The 21,617-nt window shown below is 33.8% G+C and overlaps 1 protein-coding gene across 7 annotated transcripts in view; it reads left to right on the forward strand.

Moving 5' to 3' along the window:
- The window catches only part of GPATCH8 (G-patch domain containing 8), an 85,063-nt gene that overhangs the window by 53,656 nt on the left and 9,790 nt on the right, over positions 1-21,617 (forward strand). For all 7 annotated transcript variants that reach the window (XM_010959520.3, XM_045520004.2, XM_045520002.2 and 4 more), the window contains one exon: positions 9,598-9,741. In XM_010959520.3, the coding sequence (XP_010957822.1) occupies positions 9,598-9,741 (144 nt within the window). The remainder of the gene's footprint in view (positions 1-9,597; positions 9,742-21,617) is intronic.

Below are 21,617 nucleotides of genomic sequence, written 5' to 3' on the forward strand. Positions count from 1 at the left end.
GTTTTAAAGTAAAATTAAACCTGTATGTTTTGCCTAAGCATTACTTCAGCTGTAGCCGTTATATATTAATACATAATGTTGTTATTATTTTCTCCCTAGAAATTCTAGTTTCAGATTTATAGAAAGACCTTTTAAAAATGTTAACTTCTAGTTTCATTGTACTGTGTTCATATATTGTTGCATACATTATTTCCTCTTTTTGGAATTTATTATGGTCTCCTCTATAGGGTCTTTTTGGCTGAATGTTTTATGACTACTTTTTAAAAAGGTATATGCCCTATTTTCAGGCACACCTTATCAGAATATCCTTAAGGTGTTCTGTTTCTTTGTTTATTTTTATCTCTTTGACCTATAATGAAATGAGAGATGATTTGAGTCTCCTTACTTTAGTATAGTATGTTCATCTATTTTCCTTTAATCTCCACTAATTTCTGCTTTATGAATGTTGCTGCTAGGTTGTGGTAGATATTAAAATTTTTGGATACCATGAGTTGCCCTCATTTACATTATAAGTACTTTTCTTTATCTATTATAAGTACCACTGACTTCTGGAATTGAATATAATACAGAAGAAGTCAAAGGCTGGGCTGATTTCTTTCTTTGATTGTTTTGCCTAACTGCTCTAAGGAGTCTTTACCTTTAAGAGTCAGTAACTTTACTACAGTACTGACTGTGACTACTGTTTTGGGACCATTTTCATTGGCACACAGTATGCCATTTCAACCTGTAGATCAAGGAATGTAATTCTTTTGGCCTGTATATATGAAGGGATTTGTATATTTGAAGTAATGTTTCCCTGTTGCTCTAGTCCAGGTTCTTCCCTCTGCTCCTTCTAGGTCTCAAAAGTTCTTGATGAGTGCAAGAGATGTAGGTATATCACTTCAAATGAGTCCTTTACTTGAAGTATGTTTTTGCTATCGTTTTCTGAAATCTGCTACCACTGACCTTTTTTCACTGCTCACTGGCCTTGTATGGCTTCTACAGCATTTCTCCTCACAAAGCTTCTGTAAGGAGTTTAATTTCTCTTATCCATTTTTTTTTCCTTCTCCACATCATGTCACCATTTTCCTTTTGTATCATATCCAAGAAGAAAAGATTTTTCATATGCTGCCACGTGCATACCAGAAATCCTAATGTTGTTTTTTGTTGTTGATATACAGAAATATTTTGGGTTTTTTTTTTTAATGTATCCAGCAACCTTTCATTACTAGTATTGATAAGAATTTATTATCTGAAGAATCTGTTGGATTTCCTATGTCTTTTCTGCAAATAAGGACATTTCAGTGTCATTCTTTCCAGTTCTTGTACCTTTCCTCCCTCTCTTTCTTCCTTCCTCCCTCTTCCTCCGTTCTCTCTCCCCTTCCCTCCTCTTTCCCTTCAGTATTATCATTTCAGCTACATCTCAGGAGTTGAGATGTGTCATTTTTATCTCTCAGTTTAAAATATTTTCTAGTTTATTATGATTTCGTCTTTTTTTGGCAGGGAGGTAAGTAGTTTTTTTTTTTGTAATTACTTAATTTATTTATTTATTTTAATGGAGGTAGTGGGGATTGTACCTAGGACCTTGTGCATTCTAAGCATGTACTCTACCACTCTTCCCTCTCCCCCCATGATTTCTTCTTTAACTATTAAGTTTTTTTAAAAGTGATTCTTGATTTCTAAACATGTGACTGTTTTTCCCCTAATGATTATATTACTGATTTCTAATTTAATTGTAATACAGCGAATAATATCAGTTGTTTGAAATAGAATAAGGTGGTCAGTCTTCTTAAATACTCTGTTTACTTGAGAAGAATATATATCCTTCAGTTGTTGGGTGCAGTTTTCCACGTATTCTGTTTGTTTGAGATTGTTAATTGTTTTGATTGAATCAACTATATTCTTACAAAATTCTTTTTGCTTGCTTAAACTCAGTTACTGAGAGGAATGTTAATCTTCCACTGATGTATTTTTCCATTTCTTCTTACAGTTTTGACATTTTTTAATCTATATTTTGAAGCTACATACAACTTTATAATTATTAGTAGATTGAGCCTGTAATTATGAAGTGATACTTTTGCCTTAAAGTTTCTTTTGTCTGATACTCAATTTTAATAGCTTTATTTTGGGTAGTGTATTTTCTTTTCTCTTCTTTCTTTCTTTTTTATTTTTGACATGAATTTTATTTTAAGTTAGTGTATTTTCTGATACATCCTTTTCCACCTTTTTTCTTTTCGTTTTTTATAATCAACATTTAATCAGATTGTTTGTGGGTGTTTTATCTAGTCTTCCAGTCTCTCTTTTCCCCAGACTCTCTTAATTGGAATATTTAATCTAAATATAGGTAATGTCATTTCCAATATATTTAGACATAAATCGGTTATCTTATTTTGTCCTTTTTGTCCCCCCTTCTTTATTTCTGCATTCTTTTGTATTGATTATTTTTATCCTTCTTTTTTCCTCTCCATTAAACTGGGAATAATACACTACTATTTTAGTAGTTACCCTAGAAATTACAGTGTACATACTTATTATATTTTACTTTACCTTCCTCATAGATAATATAACATCTTAGACTATTTTAATTCCATTTTAACTCTCTTCTGTCTTGCAGTAATAATAAGTCAATTAAAAAACTGATTATTCCCATTATATCTTCCACATATAACCAAACATAGAAGACAGAACAGATGGTGTAAATGGAATGAGTTCGTTTTGGAGCGTCTGAAATTTATGGTGCTTAATATGCATCCAGTAAAAATAACCAACAAAATAATTCACCTGTGGAATTTAAGGGGAAATTGCTCTGAGCAAGAAGTATAGGTTTGAGAGATGTCTAGCATATTGATGATTTTAAGATCACAGGAATGGATTCAGTCACCCAGAAAGAAAGGAAAAATACAATGTCAGAGATGAAGGATTCTTTCAGTGAGCCTGTCAACAGACTAGACACAGCGAAAGATAGAATCAGTGTATTTGAAGACAAGTTAATATAAATTATCCAAACAAATTGAAAGAAAAAGTAAAAAAAGAAACAGAACATTAATCCAAGATTAATGGGATATCAGACAGTTTAATACAATATATTAAAGTCCCAGTAGAAGGAGAGATAAATGAGGTGAATTCTAAGAGATAATGACTGAGCATTTTCCAAAATTAATTAAAATTCAGTTGTCAGAATTTTATTTCTATCTTTTTTTTCTTTTTTAGTGGGACATAAAATAATCAATGACATATTAAGAGTAAGTGAAATATATGGTAAAGTGGTCTCAGGCAAATAGTGCCCTTAGGAAGAAGCAAATTCAAACTTCTCTAGAGCAACTTAGGCTTCAGAGAACTCCTAGATAAAGTTCCCCAAAACAGGAGATCATAGTCATATCACAAATCCAACTGAGAAACTAAACACTATGGACTAGAGTTAGGAGAGGGGAAAAAAGAGCAAAATCAGACTCCTTAAGACTTAAGATATTGGAATTGTCAGCTCCAATTACAGCATATAAAACAAGCATATTTAATATGTTTAAGAATAAAGAGGGATTGAGATGCTGAGTAAAAGGCAAGAGACTATCTTAAAAACTCAGAGGATTTAATAGCATTTTACACAGAGTCAAACAGTGAATTGTAACACATCTGAACAAATATCAGAATGCAGTTAGAAGTAGAGAGAGGAAGGGCAAGAAAGAGAGAAACGCAAAATACATGAAAGAGTGTGGGGAGGGCTTTGTGCGAACTCTGTATTTCTGCTCAATTCTGCTGTGAACTTGAAACTGCTCTAAAAAGATAAAGTCTATTAATAAAGTAAAATAAAATCATAGGAAAAAATGTAAGAGAAAAAGAAAATACATGAAAGAGGTTAAGAGTTGAATGATAAAGAATGAGAAGCTCTAATATTTGTCTAGACAGAGTTCCAGAAAGAAAGAAAAAAAGAATAGGGTAGAGGCAATGTTCAAAGAAAAGATCCCAGAATTTGATGAAAGACATAATTCACAGGAAGCCTAATGAATCTCAAACAAGATTTAAAAAGAAACACCAGTTAGAATGGCCATCATTAAAAAGTCTACAAATAATAAATGCTGGAGATGATATGAAGAAAAAGGAACCCTCCTGCAGTGTTGGTGAGAATGTAAATTGGTGCAGCCACAATGGAGAATAGTAGAGAGTTTCCTTTAAAAACTAAAAATAGACTTATGTGATCCTGCAGTCCCACTGCTGGGTATATATATCCAGAGAAAACTCTAATTCAAAAGATCATGCACCTTAGTGTTCATAGCAGCACTATTTACAATAACCAAGACATGGAAGCAGCCTAAATGTCCATCAACAGATAAATGGATACAGAAGATGTGATATTTATCTACAATGGAATATTAGCCAAAAAAAGGAATGAAATAATGCCATTTGCAGTAACATGGATGGACCTAGAGATTATCATATTAAGTGAAGTAAATCAGACAAAGAAAAATATATAACACTTATATGTGGGATTTAAAATATAAAAAATGAACTTATTTATGAAACCCGAAACAGACTGACAGACATAGAAAACAAACTTAAGATTACCAAAGGGGAAAGGGGGGATGGGGGTGGGGGGGTGGATGGGCATAAGGTAGGAGTTTGGGATTAACATATACACTTTACTATATATGAAATAAACAACAAGGATCTCCTGTATAGCACAGGGAACTATATATTCAGTATCTTATAATAACCTATAATGGGAAAGAATCGGAAAAAGAATATATATGTGTGTAACTGAATCACTTTGCTGTACACCTGAAACTAATACAACATTGTAAATTAACTGTCTTCAGTTTTTTTAAATGGTTAGAAAAAGATTAAGAAGTCTATATGTAGATACATCATGGTAAAATTGTACCATGCCAAAGAAGAAGACAGTTTTTAAAGAACAGTTACAGTAACAAGGAAATTTGAATACAACGTGGATTCTGTTACAGTCTAATGGAATGTTGAATGTGCTTAGAGCAAACAACTGTTAACCTAGAATTGGACACCCAGCAAAAATATCTTTAAGAATAAAGATGAAAATAGATAAATTTTCAGATTAAAAAATTAGTTTGCCACCAAAAGACTCTTCTAAAAGAAATTTCAAAGAAAGTACTTCAGGAGAAAGGAACATGATTCCCATTGAAAGACTTGAGAAAACAATAAGGAATCTCTTACAATCAATACTTAATTGGATTGTGTTTTTTTCTTTAATCCACTCTTCTGGTATCTTTTTTTTAGAAGAGTTAATCTTCCAAATGTATATAAACATTTAAAAAATTACAGAATTAAACAAAAACCAAGATATAATTAAAATATGCTTCTACAGCCACCATTGCTAGAAGATGGGATTCCATTTGGCATCTACTTCTTTATACTGCTCACTTTTGAAAAGTTTCACGCAGATGAATTTGACAGGAAGAGCGTAGATCATATGTCTGCACCCTAGTTTTAAGAGGGATTGGGAAGGTGAGCTTTCTGACTTCTTTCTGGGAAACCGATACTGATAAGGGAGAATATCCACAAGTTGCTCAATAACCAGACAACATGAAATTGCCCAGGATGCTGAGAGAAAGCTGTTAAGAAGAATTGAATAGGGTAAAAATCATAATATGCTATATATTCACTTTTCAATTTTAACACATTTAACCACACTAGTTAAATACTGGCATTCCACAAAATAAAGCAACCTTTTCTTGCTTATTGATTAAGTAGTTCATGTGAGAAATATAGAGAGGTGATAGATGCTGCTTTGAAAATGTATCCAAAAAAATACAAAACTGAATAAAAGGCTGATTTTAGAGCCTTTGAAATGAGATTTATCTTTAAGTCTGTTAGATAGAAGGAGTTACTCATTATGAGAGTAATGCATCTACCCTGCTCTAAAAGGCTAGCAAACAGTCATTTATCATTTATCATTCTTTTCCCCTTCTTATTCTTCTTTGCTACCTTACAACAAATGAATATATTCAACTTCTTTGAGATGTCTTTTGATGTCTAGTTTTTAAGTGAAACTGCTGAGGCCAGTTGGACCACCTCTTTGGGTCAGTCCCACACTTTTGAAACAAAACCTCATTAAGACTAATGGGTAGTGACTGACAAAGGTTTAATTTCCAGAATATATAAACAACTCATACAACTTAATAACCAAAAAAAAAAAGACCCAAATCAAAAATTGGCAGAAGACCTAAACAAGCAATTCTCCATTGAAGACATAGAAAAGGCCAATAGGCACATGGAAAAAATGCTCAATATTGCTAATTATCAGAGAAATGCAAATCAAAACTACAATGAGGTATCACCTTACACCAGTCAGAATGGTCATCATTAAAAAGTCCACAAACGGTAAGTGCTGGAGAGGGTATGGAGAAAAGGGAACCCTCCTATACTGCTGGTGGGAATGTAGTTTGGTACAGCCAATATGGAAAACAGTATGGAGATTCCTCAAAAAACTAAAAATAGACTTAGCATATGATCCAGCAATCCCACTTTTGGGCATATATCCAGAGGGAACTCTAATTCAAAAAGATACATGCACCCCAATGTTCATAGCAACACTATTTACAATAGCCAAGACACGGAAGCAACCTAAATGTCCATCAACAGATGACTGGATAAAGAAGCTGTGGTATATTTATACAATGGAATACTACTCAGTCATAAAAAGAATAAAACAGTGCAGTTTGCAGCAACATGGATGGACCTACAGATCATCATTCTAAGTGAAGTAAGCCAGAAAGAAAAATACCATAGAATATCACTCATGTGGAATCCAAAAAAAAAAGAAAAATAGAAGACACTAATGAACTCATCTACAAAACAGAAACAGACTCACAGACATAGTAAACAATCTTATGGTTACTCGGGGAAAGTGAGTAAGAAGGGATAAATTTGGGAGTTTCAGATTTGCAAATGTTAGCTAATATATATAAAAATAGATTAAAATGTTTTCTGTATAGCACAGGGAACTATATTCAATATTTTGTAATAACCTTTAATTAAAAAGAATATGAAAATAAATATATATGTGTATATGCATACTGTATACCAGAAATTGACACATCATAACTGACTACTTCAATTTAAAAATAAGAACTAATGGATAACCAACATATCTGTGTTGGCTTTTCAAAATTAGCAGTGCAGCTTATTTGGAGAATAATCTTGTTTAATTCCGTAGCTGACCATAGTCTAAAGTAATGCTTTTTGCCATAAAGTCTAAGAAGTTGAATGTTCATAGTTATTCCAACTTCTTTTGGTTAGTATTTGCCTGGTATATCTTTTTCTATCCTTTAGGAGTATCTCAGACAGCATGTAATTGGATTTTGTTTTTCTGACAGTATTTTAGTACATTTACATTTATTGTGACTACTTATAAATCTGTTTTATACCATCTTTTTACTTTCTGTTTTCCTGACTTCTCTTTTATTGTCCTGTTTTACCTTTATAAAGTTGAAGTTTTCTTAGTTTTTCCCCCTTTACTACTTCTAGTCTAATAATAACTGTTGGAATTTTAGTAAAAAATTATGCTTAATTTAACAAAGTCTGAAGTTAACTCCGTCTCAATCGGTAGGATTCCTGTTATACATGGCTATGTCAGCTAACATTTTGTTTTTATCCCTTTTCCATTCTGCAAACTGGGTGCTGTTGTTACTGTTATTATTCATCTGTATATTTATTAATTTCATTGCTTACCATTTACTTTTGGAATTTCAGACCTTTTTTCTAGCATCATTTTCCTTCTTCCCTAAGGTACATCCTTAAAACAATGACTTTCAAGGCTGCAGTAAGAAATATGTTTAATATTACAGACACACAAACACAATTGAAACAAAAGTTTTACAAGACAATATTTACTCTTGTTATGTAAAATACTGTATTTTTCTATTCTTTTTTTCTTTTCTATGTCTGTTACAGTCTACTAAATCAGTATGATCCTAGTGGGTTGAAATGTATGAATTCAAAAATACTGCTTTAGGAAGGTCCTTTTTTAATTAATCTGTTAGTGGTAAATGCTCTTTTTATCTGGAAATGCCTTAATTCCATCATTTCTGAAAAATATTTTCATTTGGTATACAAGTAAAAATGTGTTTTCCCTCAGCACACTGAAGCACACTATCTTCTGTCTTTTGTTGTTGCTTTTGAATCTACTGTCAGTCTGATTGTGGATGATTTAATTTTTCTAAGTAGTTTTATGATTTCATTGTCTTTGGTCCCATAACTTATAATTTCATTAGAGTGTATCTAGGTACTTATTTTTATTTAGCCTATGTGGTATACTTTGTGCTTCCTGTTCCTGTGGAGTCATATCTTTCATCAGTTTGGAAAATTTCTCAGCCATTATGTCAACTGAGATGTAATTCACTAACCATAAAATTCACCCTTTTAAAGTGCACAGTTCAGTGGATTTTATTACATTCCACAAGGTCATGCAACCATTGTTACAATCTAATCCCAGAACATTTTCATTACCCTGCTACATCTTTTTTGAGCTGTATCTAGCCTGTTTTTAAACAATTCCCCAAGTAGTTGAGAAATACTTTTTTTTGTTTTTTACAGTTAGATTTTTCTTTGTAAAAATCTCATTTGATTCTTTCTGTAGTCTGCATAGGTTTTTGTTTTTGTTTCTTTAATAGTGTTTTATGTTTGTTCATTTTTTGTAATTCCATTTTGTATTTTAAACATTTTATAGTTACTTTATATTCTGTAGCAGACTATTCCAATATCAGATTGGGGGAGCCTAAGTCTGTTGCTTATTTTTTTACTCTCACTTGTGATAGATTTATTTCCTTTTGTGTATATAGCGGTCTTTGATTGTAACTCATATTTTGTTGATCCTAATCTAGGAAAAATTTAGGACCAAAATTGAGAATGCTTTCTGAGAATATTCTTTATTCCCTCTGCTGAGACTCAGAGATCCTGGGATCTCTCCAGCCCACTTCCAGGTTCTTTTCCTTTTTTAATGAGGTTTCTCAGGTTTAGCTCTCCCACCTTGCTGGAACCCCAAGCTCCAGTGTCACCCACATGTCCTGAGAAGGACCCTTGCCCATTGCAGCTTTGGTTTCAATTTCAGATCATAGCTGATTTTTTTGCTTTGTTTTCTTCTATTGTTCCTCTTGAGGATATAGTTTTATTTGTATGGTTTCTGCAATGCAGTAAAAATTATGTTTTATGTATCTGGTTGTTTGGGGTTTTTTTTAGCCAAGGATAAGAAGGTGTAGGAAATGCCACAGTATCTAGTCTACCATACTGCCAAAAGAGAAAGTAAAATTAAACTTTTTGAACATTTTGGCTATTTAGGGTCTTTTGTGTTGCTGTATAAATTTCAAAATTATCTGTTCCAGTTTTGTGAAAAATGCCATTGATAATCTGATAGAGATTGCATTGAATCTGTAAATTGCCTTGGGTAGTATGGTCATTTAAAAAATATTAATTTGAAGAATTGTTAGCATAACTTCACACTAAATACCCCACCAAATTGCTACTTGTGCTCTTCCTGGCACCGCTAAATGTTATGAAGAGACCTCTTCCTCTCTTCAGGTAAGGCTATTTTTTATAACATTCACTTAAAATTCTATAAAGTTCATTTTTTATTTTATTTTGTGGTTCTTACAGGATTATGTTGACAAAGAGAAGGCAATTGCCAAAGCGTTGGAAGACCTCAGAGCAAACTTTTACTGTGAACTCTGTGATAAGCAATATCAGAAACATCAGGAATTTGACAACCATATCAACTCCTATGATCATGCACACAAACAGGTGAGGAATAGTTAATTGCTAACAAGGAAAAAGATACTTTATTTGTTGTTATAACTATTGAATTTTATGAGTGTACCCACAAAAACTTGTTGACTGTGGTTTCTTATATCTGCCTGTCTTTATCTGAGGTCATCTGACTGACTTGATTTTGTTTCAGTGACAAGAAGTCCTGACATAGGCATCACCTTTCCAAGATTTTATGTAGAGTGAAGAATTGTGAGCTTCATAAATCTTGCATAAAGTTTTTGGCTTTGAGTGGTTTCTAAATTTGTGTTTAATTTGATAATTCAGCTGAGGATCACTGGGAGCTTTGTTTTCTTTCCTCCTTTCTGAACTTGTTAAGCTTTGAATGGTTATCTCATACTGTGGTCATTTCATCTTCTGTATCTAAAAGTTCATGCTTCATTGGCTGTATCCTGTCAGTAAGTCATTTTGTTATTCAGTATACTTTGGAAGGCAGATAAATCTTGAGAAGGGAAATAAAATTAGATGCTGTCTTTAACAAAAAAAACTCTGATGCTGCATGTTGAAGAGCTTGCTGAAAATGAATTATACCTTCTTTGCAGTCTTTTTTTCTTTCTTTCTTTCATTGATTTAGAAAAGAAACTTATACATAACTAGTTATGGCATAAAGAAGGTGGCAGTAATCATCTTGGGGGATTTTAGAAGGAGAAAGTGAAACTTGAAATCTATAGAACAATTCTGACTTATTAAAGAATTTTGAGCCATTTGATCTTGGGTGACTTTAGCAGAACTTGTTAGGTCTTTGGGGATACGATAGTCATATGTATTAAACTTATGAGATTGATGAGCATTGGTGGGATGCTGTTATAAGCTGGACCTTTTGAACCAACTTTTTTTTTTAACATTTGCCTCATCTCCTAACCAACCATAAGATTTCAGTGCACATAAAAGGCAGGCTCTGACTAAGTTTTACTCTTACTAGCACAGGAATAGTTTGTAAGCTGGTTGTGGTCTTACAGTTTTTTGCAACAATCTCTTTCACATTTAACCACACCTAACCAATTTAAGATGCTTCCAGTGATAAACTTGTATTGAAGACAGCTTTTTAACTTTGTATACAACTTTGGATATTGTTTTGATATATTGTCGGCTCTGCTCGATTTGAAGAAGAGAAATCTAGAGAGCATATAAATGGACAAGGTATATTGGCAATTACCTTACTGCTTCGAAGAATCATCTGTCATCTGAAAGATGAATGCAGCAGTGAATGTTGCTTATCCAGCAACTTTTCCAGCTTTTTGGTGTATATATAATCCAAATTTTGGGGTTATGATTTTTTGTGGAATTAACAAAGACATCTAAATATGTATTTTGGGGGCTCTTGAGAATTTTTTCAATTAAGAATTGTATATGATAAAAGACTCTAGAAGAAACTTTAGGCACCAAAAGGACATTTAGAAAGGTTACATTTTTAGTTGATGAGAAGTTTCTTGACTTGTCTTTCTTTCAATTAGAGAAAAATAAACCAAAAAATAAAAGGGAAAGTGTGATTCAAACTTGAATCATGCATAGACTTGCTTTTTAAGGGGGAAAAAACTCTCAGAGCAAAACAGATTTATAAATTAAATCTGAGCAAAAATACAGAACTAATAAAACTCACATTGACAACATTAATGTGATAGATGGTAATGTTTTGGTGATAATTCTCTCACCTTGAGAGTAGTAGAAATTGTTAGAGCTGTGGTTCATTTGAATTTGACATGTTTATTCTCCTGTGCACCTTATGTTGACTTGGTTCCCTTACCACTTTCTCAGTTGCAGTGGTTCTCCCCCTGGGGAGATTTTGTCCCACTGGGGGCACCTGGCAATGTCTGGAGACATTTTTGATTATCAAAGCTAGGGAGATGGTACTACTGACAGCTAGTGGGTAGAGACCAAAGGTGCTGTTAAACATCCTACAATTCACAGGAAAGCTTGCAACAAAGAATTGCCTGGCCTAAAATGTCAGTCAGTGGTGCAGAGGTTGAGAAACTATTCTCTTAGCACTACTGTAAAACTTCCAAATAGATATGGAATGATGGTATCATTTGGCCTTTGGTTGGTACAAACAAATCACTCATTTTAAGTCCCCAGTTATGTTGTAAACATTTCTAGTTTTTTCATCCAAATGATCCCACATATTCATTTATTACTCTTTTTTATATTATCATCAAAATGAAAATACAGAGTTAAGGATTTCTTATATTGAACTACTTTATCCCTTAATGTAGAATATATCTACGATCCCTGGTCTGGGAACAAATATTTAGCTGGTATGATTAATAAATGCATGTAAGCGTTATTTCTTCACCTTGATCAAAAAGCCCATCTTAGGTATTAAACAAAGAACAGATATAGTGAGTTTGTTATTTTGTTTGTTTTTTGGTGGAGTGTTCTTTATTTGGTTAAAATGCAGGCTTTTCATCTTTCTTTATGCTGCTCTCAATACATATGGTAGTCATGAAACAGAAGTCTATGAATATATAAACAAAAAAATGCACAGTACTGATTTTTTTTATAGTTCTACTTTTCCCTGCCCTTAGAATTTCTAAGGAGCCATTAAAGATCTTGGTATAACACAGCTAAATAACCCCTAAGAGGAGGTAGGTCCTATTTTTCATACCTCTTTGATGGACATGAACATACCATACAAATGGACCGACCATTTTTCAAATTCATGCTCTAAAATCATAAAGACACCCTGTCTTGTCTTCCAGGAAGGCACACAGGATTATTATGAATCTGAGATAATAGGTAAGTACATTCAACCCTATATTAGTAATCCCTAGTTTGCATCTTTCATCAAATTTTCACCATTAAAATTTTCCAGAGAAATCTATTGTGTTAGTGGTAAACTACTAGTATAGGCAGGATCCTGAACATGCCCTTATCTTTATTAAACACAAATAATCTCTCAAAAAGGAGCTATGTGGTCACCCTCATTTGTGGTGATTTGTTTTTAGTTTTTGGTATTATGTACCTCTCACTATTCACTAGTTTTTCTCACATTTTATAAGATATTTTATGAAGAGAGTCATTAATACACAATTAATAAGACCCAGCTTGATCTTCAAAGATGAAAAACCTAATTAGACATTCTGGCTCGTTTTAGCAGTCCAACCCTCTTTAAGAGTGATAATCTCATACATTTTGAGATCTCCAAGGGTAGGCCTTCCAGTCCTCAAGAGGTAATCCAATCTGTGATTCATTTTTATAAAGTTAGTTCTGATACACCTGAGTGCTCAGTAAACATTAGTTTTCACCTTCTACCTTTGTTGGCTTAGTTATAAATTAAAGTTGACTTTGAAACTAAACATTTTTCCATCTCTACCTCCTTGCCTCTTTAATTATTTTGCATATCTTTTAAAAAACATGTCTGCTAATGGATATGACAATGGTAAACCATTTTATTTAGCTTTTGAAGGTTTATATTTCAAACTCCAAAGAGTATTCTCTTTCTCAGAGTTAAATTTGTGCAACACAGTAATAGTCAATGCCTTATTTTAACACTGGTATGTTTTGCTTTTGCTTTTGCTTTTGCGGTGCCTTGTTACCTACTCAGGATTCTTCTAGTCTTAACTCTCTTTTGTTTGTGCCACTAAGGAGTGCTTCTCAGCAGCCTCTAGTACATAAACTAGAAATCACAGATTGTCCCAGAGATGTACATTTGACCCTTGAATAACACAGAGATTAGGGGTGCTGACCCTCCATAGAGTTGAAAATCTGCGTATAATTTATAGTTGGCCATCCGTATCTGAGGTCCCTCTCTATCCATGGTTCCGTGTCCATGGATTCAACCAACCCCAGATCATGTAGTACTGTAGTAGTTACTATTAGAAAAAATCCACATATCAGTGTATCTGCACAGTTCAAACCTGTGTTATTCAAGGGTCAGCTGTATTTTGTCTGGCCTTTGTGGTGTTAGTTTTTTCTCCTTTAATTTCAGTTGGTTCTCAATTTTGTTTAATGAAGAGATTTTATATAATTCAGGCTTTGGCTTATCTAGAAAAATTGAAATACGTGAAAACATTGGGCTTACATTTCAACATAACAATTGGCTAAAGCTGAATAGTTTCCGTCTCTTTAGAAAGGCGTGTGCTCGTTCTTCAATTGGATATGGCTTCAACTTCATCTTTCTCTTACATCAACCTGTGTGACTCATTACATTACCTGCCAAACCCCTCTAAACATTTGAGTTTGTGACCCAAGCCTATACCTTTCCCTCCTCTCCACTCAGGCTCCCACAGGCTCTGACTGACACTAGGGAAGTAACATACTGAAAAACTGCCGCCTTATTCTTCCTTAATGTTGAGTACAACTTCCTTGCAATTTCAAAACCATCTGTATTATATCCAGTTAACAAAATCTGGTACTGTAAAGCAGCTCTGACTTGTAGAGAGAATAAGTATCTCCATCAGCAGAAAGAATGCTTTCACACTACCTCTTCTTTCTGCTAAAACAGCTTCAGTATGAAAACTCCTGTACTTTTGTATTTTTTTTTTAAAGACTAAAGTCTCATTTAATACCAGGGTCTGTTTCAGCTGTAAAAACTGTGGTGTCCTGAACTTTACAAGTGACTGAAGTAAAACAAAGTAAGTTGCTACACAGCAATTAGTGACTTCTGTATTCTAAATTGTACAGGACAGAATCTGTAACTACGTGATTTAGTTAGCTTTGTCTGAACCGTTACTTTCTGACAGCGTTGCTTACTCTTAGTTGACTAGTTTAGTACCTGGTAATGTGTATTACCAAGGAATAGAAATGTTAGAGTTTTCCTCATTACTCAAAAATAAAATAGGTTCTGAATTGAAATATTTTCTGATTAATTCTTTGGTGATGGAAGGAATGATCATTTTTGGACTTCACATGGACTTCATTCAAGTTTATAGTAGTCTTGAAGTTTCAAGTAAAACGAAGTTTCACTATTTACTGATTGGATTATTGCCTCTCAAGATATTTTACTGCATTTGATTCTCTGTATGCTTGGCATGTATGGCATCAGGATAATAGTAAGCACATCAAAACCAGCTGAACCTCTGGCAAGCCACTGCAGATTTAAAGAAATGCAAATAGGTTCCTTTCTCAGTGCTACTTTGATATTGGTGGGGGTAAGAAAATAATAAAAAATGCAAAGTGTGAGGAGATTCTAGGGCTAAAATAAGAAGAAAATGACCCTTCTAAGAAGTGAAACCAATAAAATCAGATACCAATGAAGATATTCCATAGCTTCTGTATATTTGGAGTGTTTATAGAATGTTTATCCTTACAAAATCATAAATTGATAATTGTAAAGATGTGAAATAGGTTAGGAAAATCATAAAGTACTTATGAATCTCAAAGCTTAGTAAATGTTGGTTTAAAGAGCACAATTCATTTCTGAAGAGGTTATGCTTTGAGAAGCATAGCAAGTGTGAGAAGAGGAATGCATCTCAGAACTTAAACATATTGTAGTTTTATTTTAATAACCTGTAGTAGAGAGAAGAAAATTTTAGTTTCAGTGGTATTTTGTGCCACTATGGATACTGTTTTATTTGAGACTGTTTTACTTAATAACAATTGACATTATTTGGCCAGTCTTCCAAAAATTGAGCATGTTTTGAGTCTTTTCACCTATTAAATCCTATGTACCCACTACCTCTGCTTTTGTTGAGAATAGGCTCCTTCTTACAACCTAGTTAACCTTGGGAAACTCTGTGTCTGTTTAGGGAAGCTGTCTGCTTTTGTGAGCAGGGGTAACCTGAAACAGACCTTTTGGAAGCTAAGGTTGCTGGTAACCCTGTATTCTCTTGCTATGTATTTCTGACTCTGTTTTACATCTTGGCACACAATCCCAAAATGAATAAAAATGAATCTACCTTATTTGTGTTCTGTGGTTTTCAGCCCCTATACACATTATCACAATGATGGACTGTGGTGGAGATTCTGGGATGAGGCTGTATGTTCTGTTATAGTCTGAAGGATTAAAGCAACCTAAGGAATAATAAGTTTGAGTGACAGTACTGAAAAGAGAGCTCTGAACGAGGATGCTGCTGTGCCATTTGCTTTGGGCCTAGGCAGCTCTTATGAATTATGCTCCTTCAAATTTTACATAGAGGGCAAATCTTTGCCTCCAGATATGATCTAGAGGATTATGTAAATATACTTAAAACTCATTGTCCACAGAACCTTAGTGGTATACCATTAACATCTAATCAGATGGCTAAAATTAAAAAGACACAATAAGTATTGGAGAAGATATGGAGAAATGGGAACTCTCGTACATTGCTATTGGGGTTGTAAAATTGTGCAAGCCAGTCTGGAAAATAGTTTGACAGTTCCTCAAAATGTTATAGAGCTACCATATGACTAGTATATACTAGAGAAATGAAAATACATGTTCACACAAAAATTTGCATAAGATTGTTCATAGCAGCATTATTCATAATAGCTAAAAGGTGGAAACAACCCAAATAACCATCAGATGATGGATAAATAAACAAAATGTGGTATATTTGTACACTGTTATTCAATAAAATGGAATGACTTACTGATAATGATTTACAACATGCATGATTTAAACATGCATGAATCTTGAAAATATGCTGAGTGGAAGAAGCTAGTTACAAAAGACCCTCATGTGATTATAAAATCATATGTGATTTTATATGAAAACTCTAGAATAAACAAATCCATAGAGACTGTAGATTAGGTTTCCAGGGACTGGGAAGAAAGGGGTAATGAGGAGTAAATGCTAATGGGTATGGGTTTTCCTTTGAGGTTAATGGAAATGTTCTAAAATTAGATAGTGGTGATAGTTGCACAACTCTGAGAATATACTTAGCCCACTAAGTTTTACACTTTAAATAGGTGAATTTTATGGTTATATGAATTATATATCTCTAAAATTATTTTTAAAAACTTTATTATCGAATTTAAATTTTAGTGGTAGTGATGGTGACTGTGTATGTGTGTAAAAATTCCTTAAAGCAAGTATACACCTGATGCTATTAAGGCTTTTTGCTGAATATTTGAACACAAAACAAGTGTTACATAATGATTTTATGACAAATTAATTTGTTATTCACCAAATGATATTAAGTCATTGTGTTTCAAAATAATTGGGCACAAATGGTAAGTATTGTTATAAATGACTAATACTGTCACCTAGCCAAAAGAATGTATACTTCTCTTTTTCCCTCTGATTTTTTTCAGTATCTGTAATCAGCATTAGTATTTAGTTTTCTCTGTTACCAAACATTTGGTTTTCTCTGTTACTGAATAAAACTTATTTTCATCACTTACTGATATTCATGTGCTAACAGAATTTAACGTCTTATGTCCAGTAACTTGAATTTCCTTAACCATTCAACTATAATCATTTTTCCCTGAGTAAGCTTAATGCTGAAGCTTTTTGTGTTCTCTCTTGGTCTTTTCTCTCCTTCACCATGTGGTGATGTCTTGAATGGCCTTGAAGCATCGAACACTGAGATTAGAATTGGATAACCTGGCCCAACTACAGCATAACCACTCCAGTTTGGGAGCGGAGTGGAGATGCTAATTGATGTTATATCGTTGGAGAGAGGCAAGAAACAGTGGGGAGAAGAGGCCATGGATTTTGAGTATGCAGGATTGTTGACATAATGGAAAGGGAGTGGTTGAGAGTCAGAAAAGACTGGATTATGATTAGGCAAAAAAACAGATTGAGCTGCAAACAACCACTTTTTTTTTACTCACTATTTCCCATCCCTGTTCATAACCAAAAAATAATATATAAAAGATGTATATGCGTTCCCTCTCCCAACAACTCATTTTAAAACTGAAACCAGTTTGATAAATGTTTATTGAGCATCTGTTTTGTGCCATAGACAACAGTGTGTACATTGCAGGGTTAGTTATAAAGGAAGACTAAGAACAGTTTCTGTTCTGGGAGAGTGGGGTTGCTATCAGGTGAGTGAAAGAAATCATGGATAATCTTTTGACCCTGAGCAGACAGAATCAGGTTTCTCTTTAGAACTGAGTAAATATTAGAACATACGGTTTTTGGATTTTTAGTGGCACTAGGAAATACTCTCTACCTATTTTCTGATGCCTGAAACTCCCTTCACATGGGAGCAATGATTTTTATTGTTTAGATTGTAATAATAGATTTAAAATACTTGAGAAAGATAATGGATTTATTCATAGTAAACTATACTCAAACTTTTAGTATCAAATTTTGTTGTGATGCAAGAGAGAAGAGTAGCATCAAAAGATACAAAAAATATTATATTAGACTCAGATCATTATCTTTTGTTGTTAGGAAAAACTATATGCAGAAGTATCTGTCTCACTCATTTGCAAACACAATGCTGCTCCTTGCTACTGACACTCCCCATTATTGATAATGTGGGCATATTTATCACCCACATTAAAAACCTAGTAAGATTTACCAGATTTTTATTTCTCTGGTTTAATTTGTTCAGAGTTGGATAGTGGAGTAGGATTTTGTTGCTGGAGTAGACATTTTTCTGCCAACACAGTTCTGTTTAGCTAGTTTTAAGAACTAGAATGTCATTTACATTTGAAGTGAATGAAGTTTACTTTTACTTACTTTGAAGTTGTTAGCCCAAAAAGTCATAGTTCTTTGGATAGGTATTTCAAGTGATGGGTTATTTGTTAAGATCTTTTGGAAAATTTAATGGAAACCCCAGCTACCATGTGATTGAAAATCAGTCAGACATTATGTTCTCTGCCACAAATGTATACTTTTTGGGAAATATGGTTTTTCAGGAAAACAGGATCTTCAAACCCTTTCATTATAAATGGGGTTTCATCTCCTTTTCCTTGAATCTTGAATATTTTCCAGTTAAAAATGTGTTATGTGGCTTAAATTTACATTAATAATCATTAATAGTCCAATAAATAAGCAAATTCACTAGGAACTCTTCAGAAAGCATACTTTACAATTTTCAGAGATAAGGACATTTGGAGTCAGCTTAAATGATTAGTTACATCCATTCAGATAGACTAGTGTGCCAATTTAGAGTCTAACTTGAATTTGTGTGTATGGTATGAAATTTGCTCAGCCTTTGAAACAGTTTTTGGCTTGATGGCACATCTATACCTTTTGGTCTCCTTATCTGACAGGCAGATTCGTTGCTCCTCTATTCTTGCCTTGAAAAAAAGCTATCTAAAGTTGAGTTCCTCTTCAGAATTTAAGAAGAAAATAAAGGTACAGGTCACAGAGAATTTCTTATGGGTATTCAGCAGTGGCAAATGAGCCAACCTTGTTAGCCTTTTGGAATAAAATAGGCAACTTTGGGAAATCTGACTCTGAATTAGGGCTTTGTACCATTACTTTATCGACTGGAAATTGAGAAATTTCTGGTCTTTTTTTTTTTTTTTTTGCTATTGGCCCAATTCTGTTCAGAAGTAAGGGGCTTAAAATTTTAGGCTTTTTGAGTCTCTAAAGAATGAGACTTCTTTACTACATGACAGTAATAGCGAGGAAAACCATATTATATAAATTTAATACATCCCTGGTAGAGATAATGAAAATATTTCATATCAAATGTTCCTACAGATGGTAAAAAAAAAAAAAAAAATTGTCAAAAATCAAGGAAACAGTGTTTAAGCCTAGTTATTCACCAGCTGCTTACCAGACATCTTCTGTAGGCTTAGTGCTGCTCCTTACACAGTGTTGATTATAAAGGCAAGCCATAGTCCCTGCCCCAAGTAAAGGGGAAGGGCACTGTTGAACAGTTTGAATATACTAAGTGCTTTACATTTATTTTGATAGTCAGTCTTGTAAATCTCTTGCTAGGTGGCCCTGTTTTTCTAATGAGGGAATTGGAGCTCAGAGAGTTGAAACCACTTGGCTAGTATTTAATGGATTTGAACCCAAGTCTTTCTGACTCTGAAACTTTACACATACTGCCTTTCTAAAAGACAGGAAAAAGTATAATCAAACAAAATAAGATAGTTGCTAGATGAGTGCTCTAACAAAGAACTAAAACAGTTCAGAAAGAAAAATCCTATCATATGTGAGGGATCAGTAGAGTCTTTGTGAGGGGAAGTTAGTTTGACCTTAAGGGAGAAAGAGAGACTTCAAGTTAGGAATCCATTTTCATCATCAGAACCACCCTTATCTGAGAGAGACCTCAAATACACATTTTGGATTTGGGAGAATTGTCTCTAAGGTTTGGGTTAGGATTCTGGGGTTGCCAGTTCTATTTTTGAGACCCCAGACTTGACTATAAAGTTTGTATGGGTGATACAGGAGTGTTTGCTACGCCCTGTGTAGTACCAGGATTTGGATTTGTGTTCTTGACATACCATTTTCTTCCCTACCTACCTCCAGTTATATTGTGGTAGGAGTTTGAAATAGGGTGTCTTCAGGATGATGTGGACATAGCTCTGTCGCTTCAACTTCAGGGTCATACTAAGTGACTGCTGAATGATTGGAAATCATTGACTTAGCCTGCAGACACCAGACTTCGATAAAATGCTCATTCTTTTAGTCAGTGTCCTGTAATTTGGGAAATAACTCCTAAAAATATAAGAGAGAAGGGAGTGATTGAACTCATGGAGATTTTTCCAGGCTTTTGAGGGGGCCAGAGAAAAGACAGCAGAATTGAGGAAAACATATGTTCTATTTAAATCTTGGCCAGAGAGCCTGTTAAGTGTTTGAGGCAGAAAAAAACTAGGTTTGTGGCCTAAAATAATCACAGTAGTCCTGACAGGCTCTTTCTCTCTGCCCCATTCTCCTTGGAAGGAGAAAATTGGAATTCATATTTTATTTAAAATAGTTGATCCCCATTTTGAAGTGGTTTTTATAAAAATCTTAATTCTGGGCAGCCAGCCTCAGTAAAACAATTTTGCCAAATGTTGGTTACTTGAATGTCCCTAAAATAAAGGCAAATGAAAATAAGATTAACTGCTTTTAGACAGCAGTGGTCTTTCCTAAAGTTACATAATCAATTTTTCTGAAAGAATGGAGATAGTTCCATTTATATAGGAGGAATTATTCCTGTGTCAGTCTATGTGTATGTATACATACATGTGTTGTACAGGTACTTCCCTTCTCCCCAACCCTTTTAGAGTTGATGGCTTTGTCTCTGATTGTTCAGTATAATAGTTTGCAGATTCACTAAGAGAGCTTGTGTAGTAATGCTTGCTTTATTTTTTTTTTTCTCTTCCACTCTTGTTTTATTTTTTGCTTTTCTTTCTTTGTGATGTGACATTTTCAGCTGATGTATTGAAAGCAAATCCTTCTAATTTGGGAGCCCAGATCACAAGAGTGAGTTTTTCTACTAGTGTCTTTAGCTGTATATCTTTCTTTGTGTGTGTCTTTCCACCCTTTTCCTCTCCCAGTTCAAAAATATTCAAAACACATCTCATAAATATTAGATAAGAAAATTCCTCTGTCTGTTGAACATCATCCCTTTCCACAAAGCAATGTCCACTTTATATTGGGTCAAATTCCTTTTCCCAATGCTGTTGTAAAAGCATAGGCTAATGTACGTGTTTTGTTTTGGTTTGTTTGCTTTGTTTATTATCTAATATGTTGGAAATAATTTTAGTTCTGTCTTCATTGCAGATAGTTGTCTGGACTCTGTCACCAGTGTGTCATAACACTGTTACTTTTTGGTGGTTGTTTTGTTTTGTTTCAAGGAAAATTATATAGTAGCTTCTGAGAACAAAAGTCCCATTCTTTTATCAGGATTTTAAGTAATAAATTCTTTGACTTATGTCTGTTCTTCCTCCTCATTCCCTGGATATTCCTCTTGGGGCCATGACGGAATGAAAAGCCACACATATTACTCCCTAATTTCTGCAGGCTGACCATATGAAAGTGGTCAGACTGTTGAGCTCTGAACATGGCAAGCATTGGAAGACCCATTTGTTTGCTTAGT

The sequence above is a fragment of the Camelus bactrianus genome, chromosome 16, assembly GCF_048773025.1.
Source record: "Camelus bactrianus isolate YW-2024 breed Bactrian camel chromosome 16, ASM4877302v1, whole genome shotgun sequence".
Taxonomy (NCBI): Eukaryota; Metazoa; Chordata; class Mammalia; order Artiodactyla; family Camelidae; genus Camelus; species Camelus bactrianus.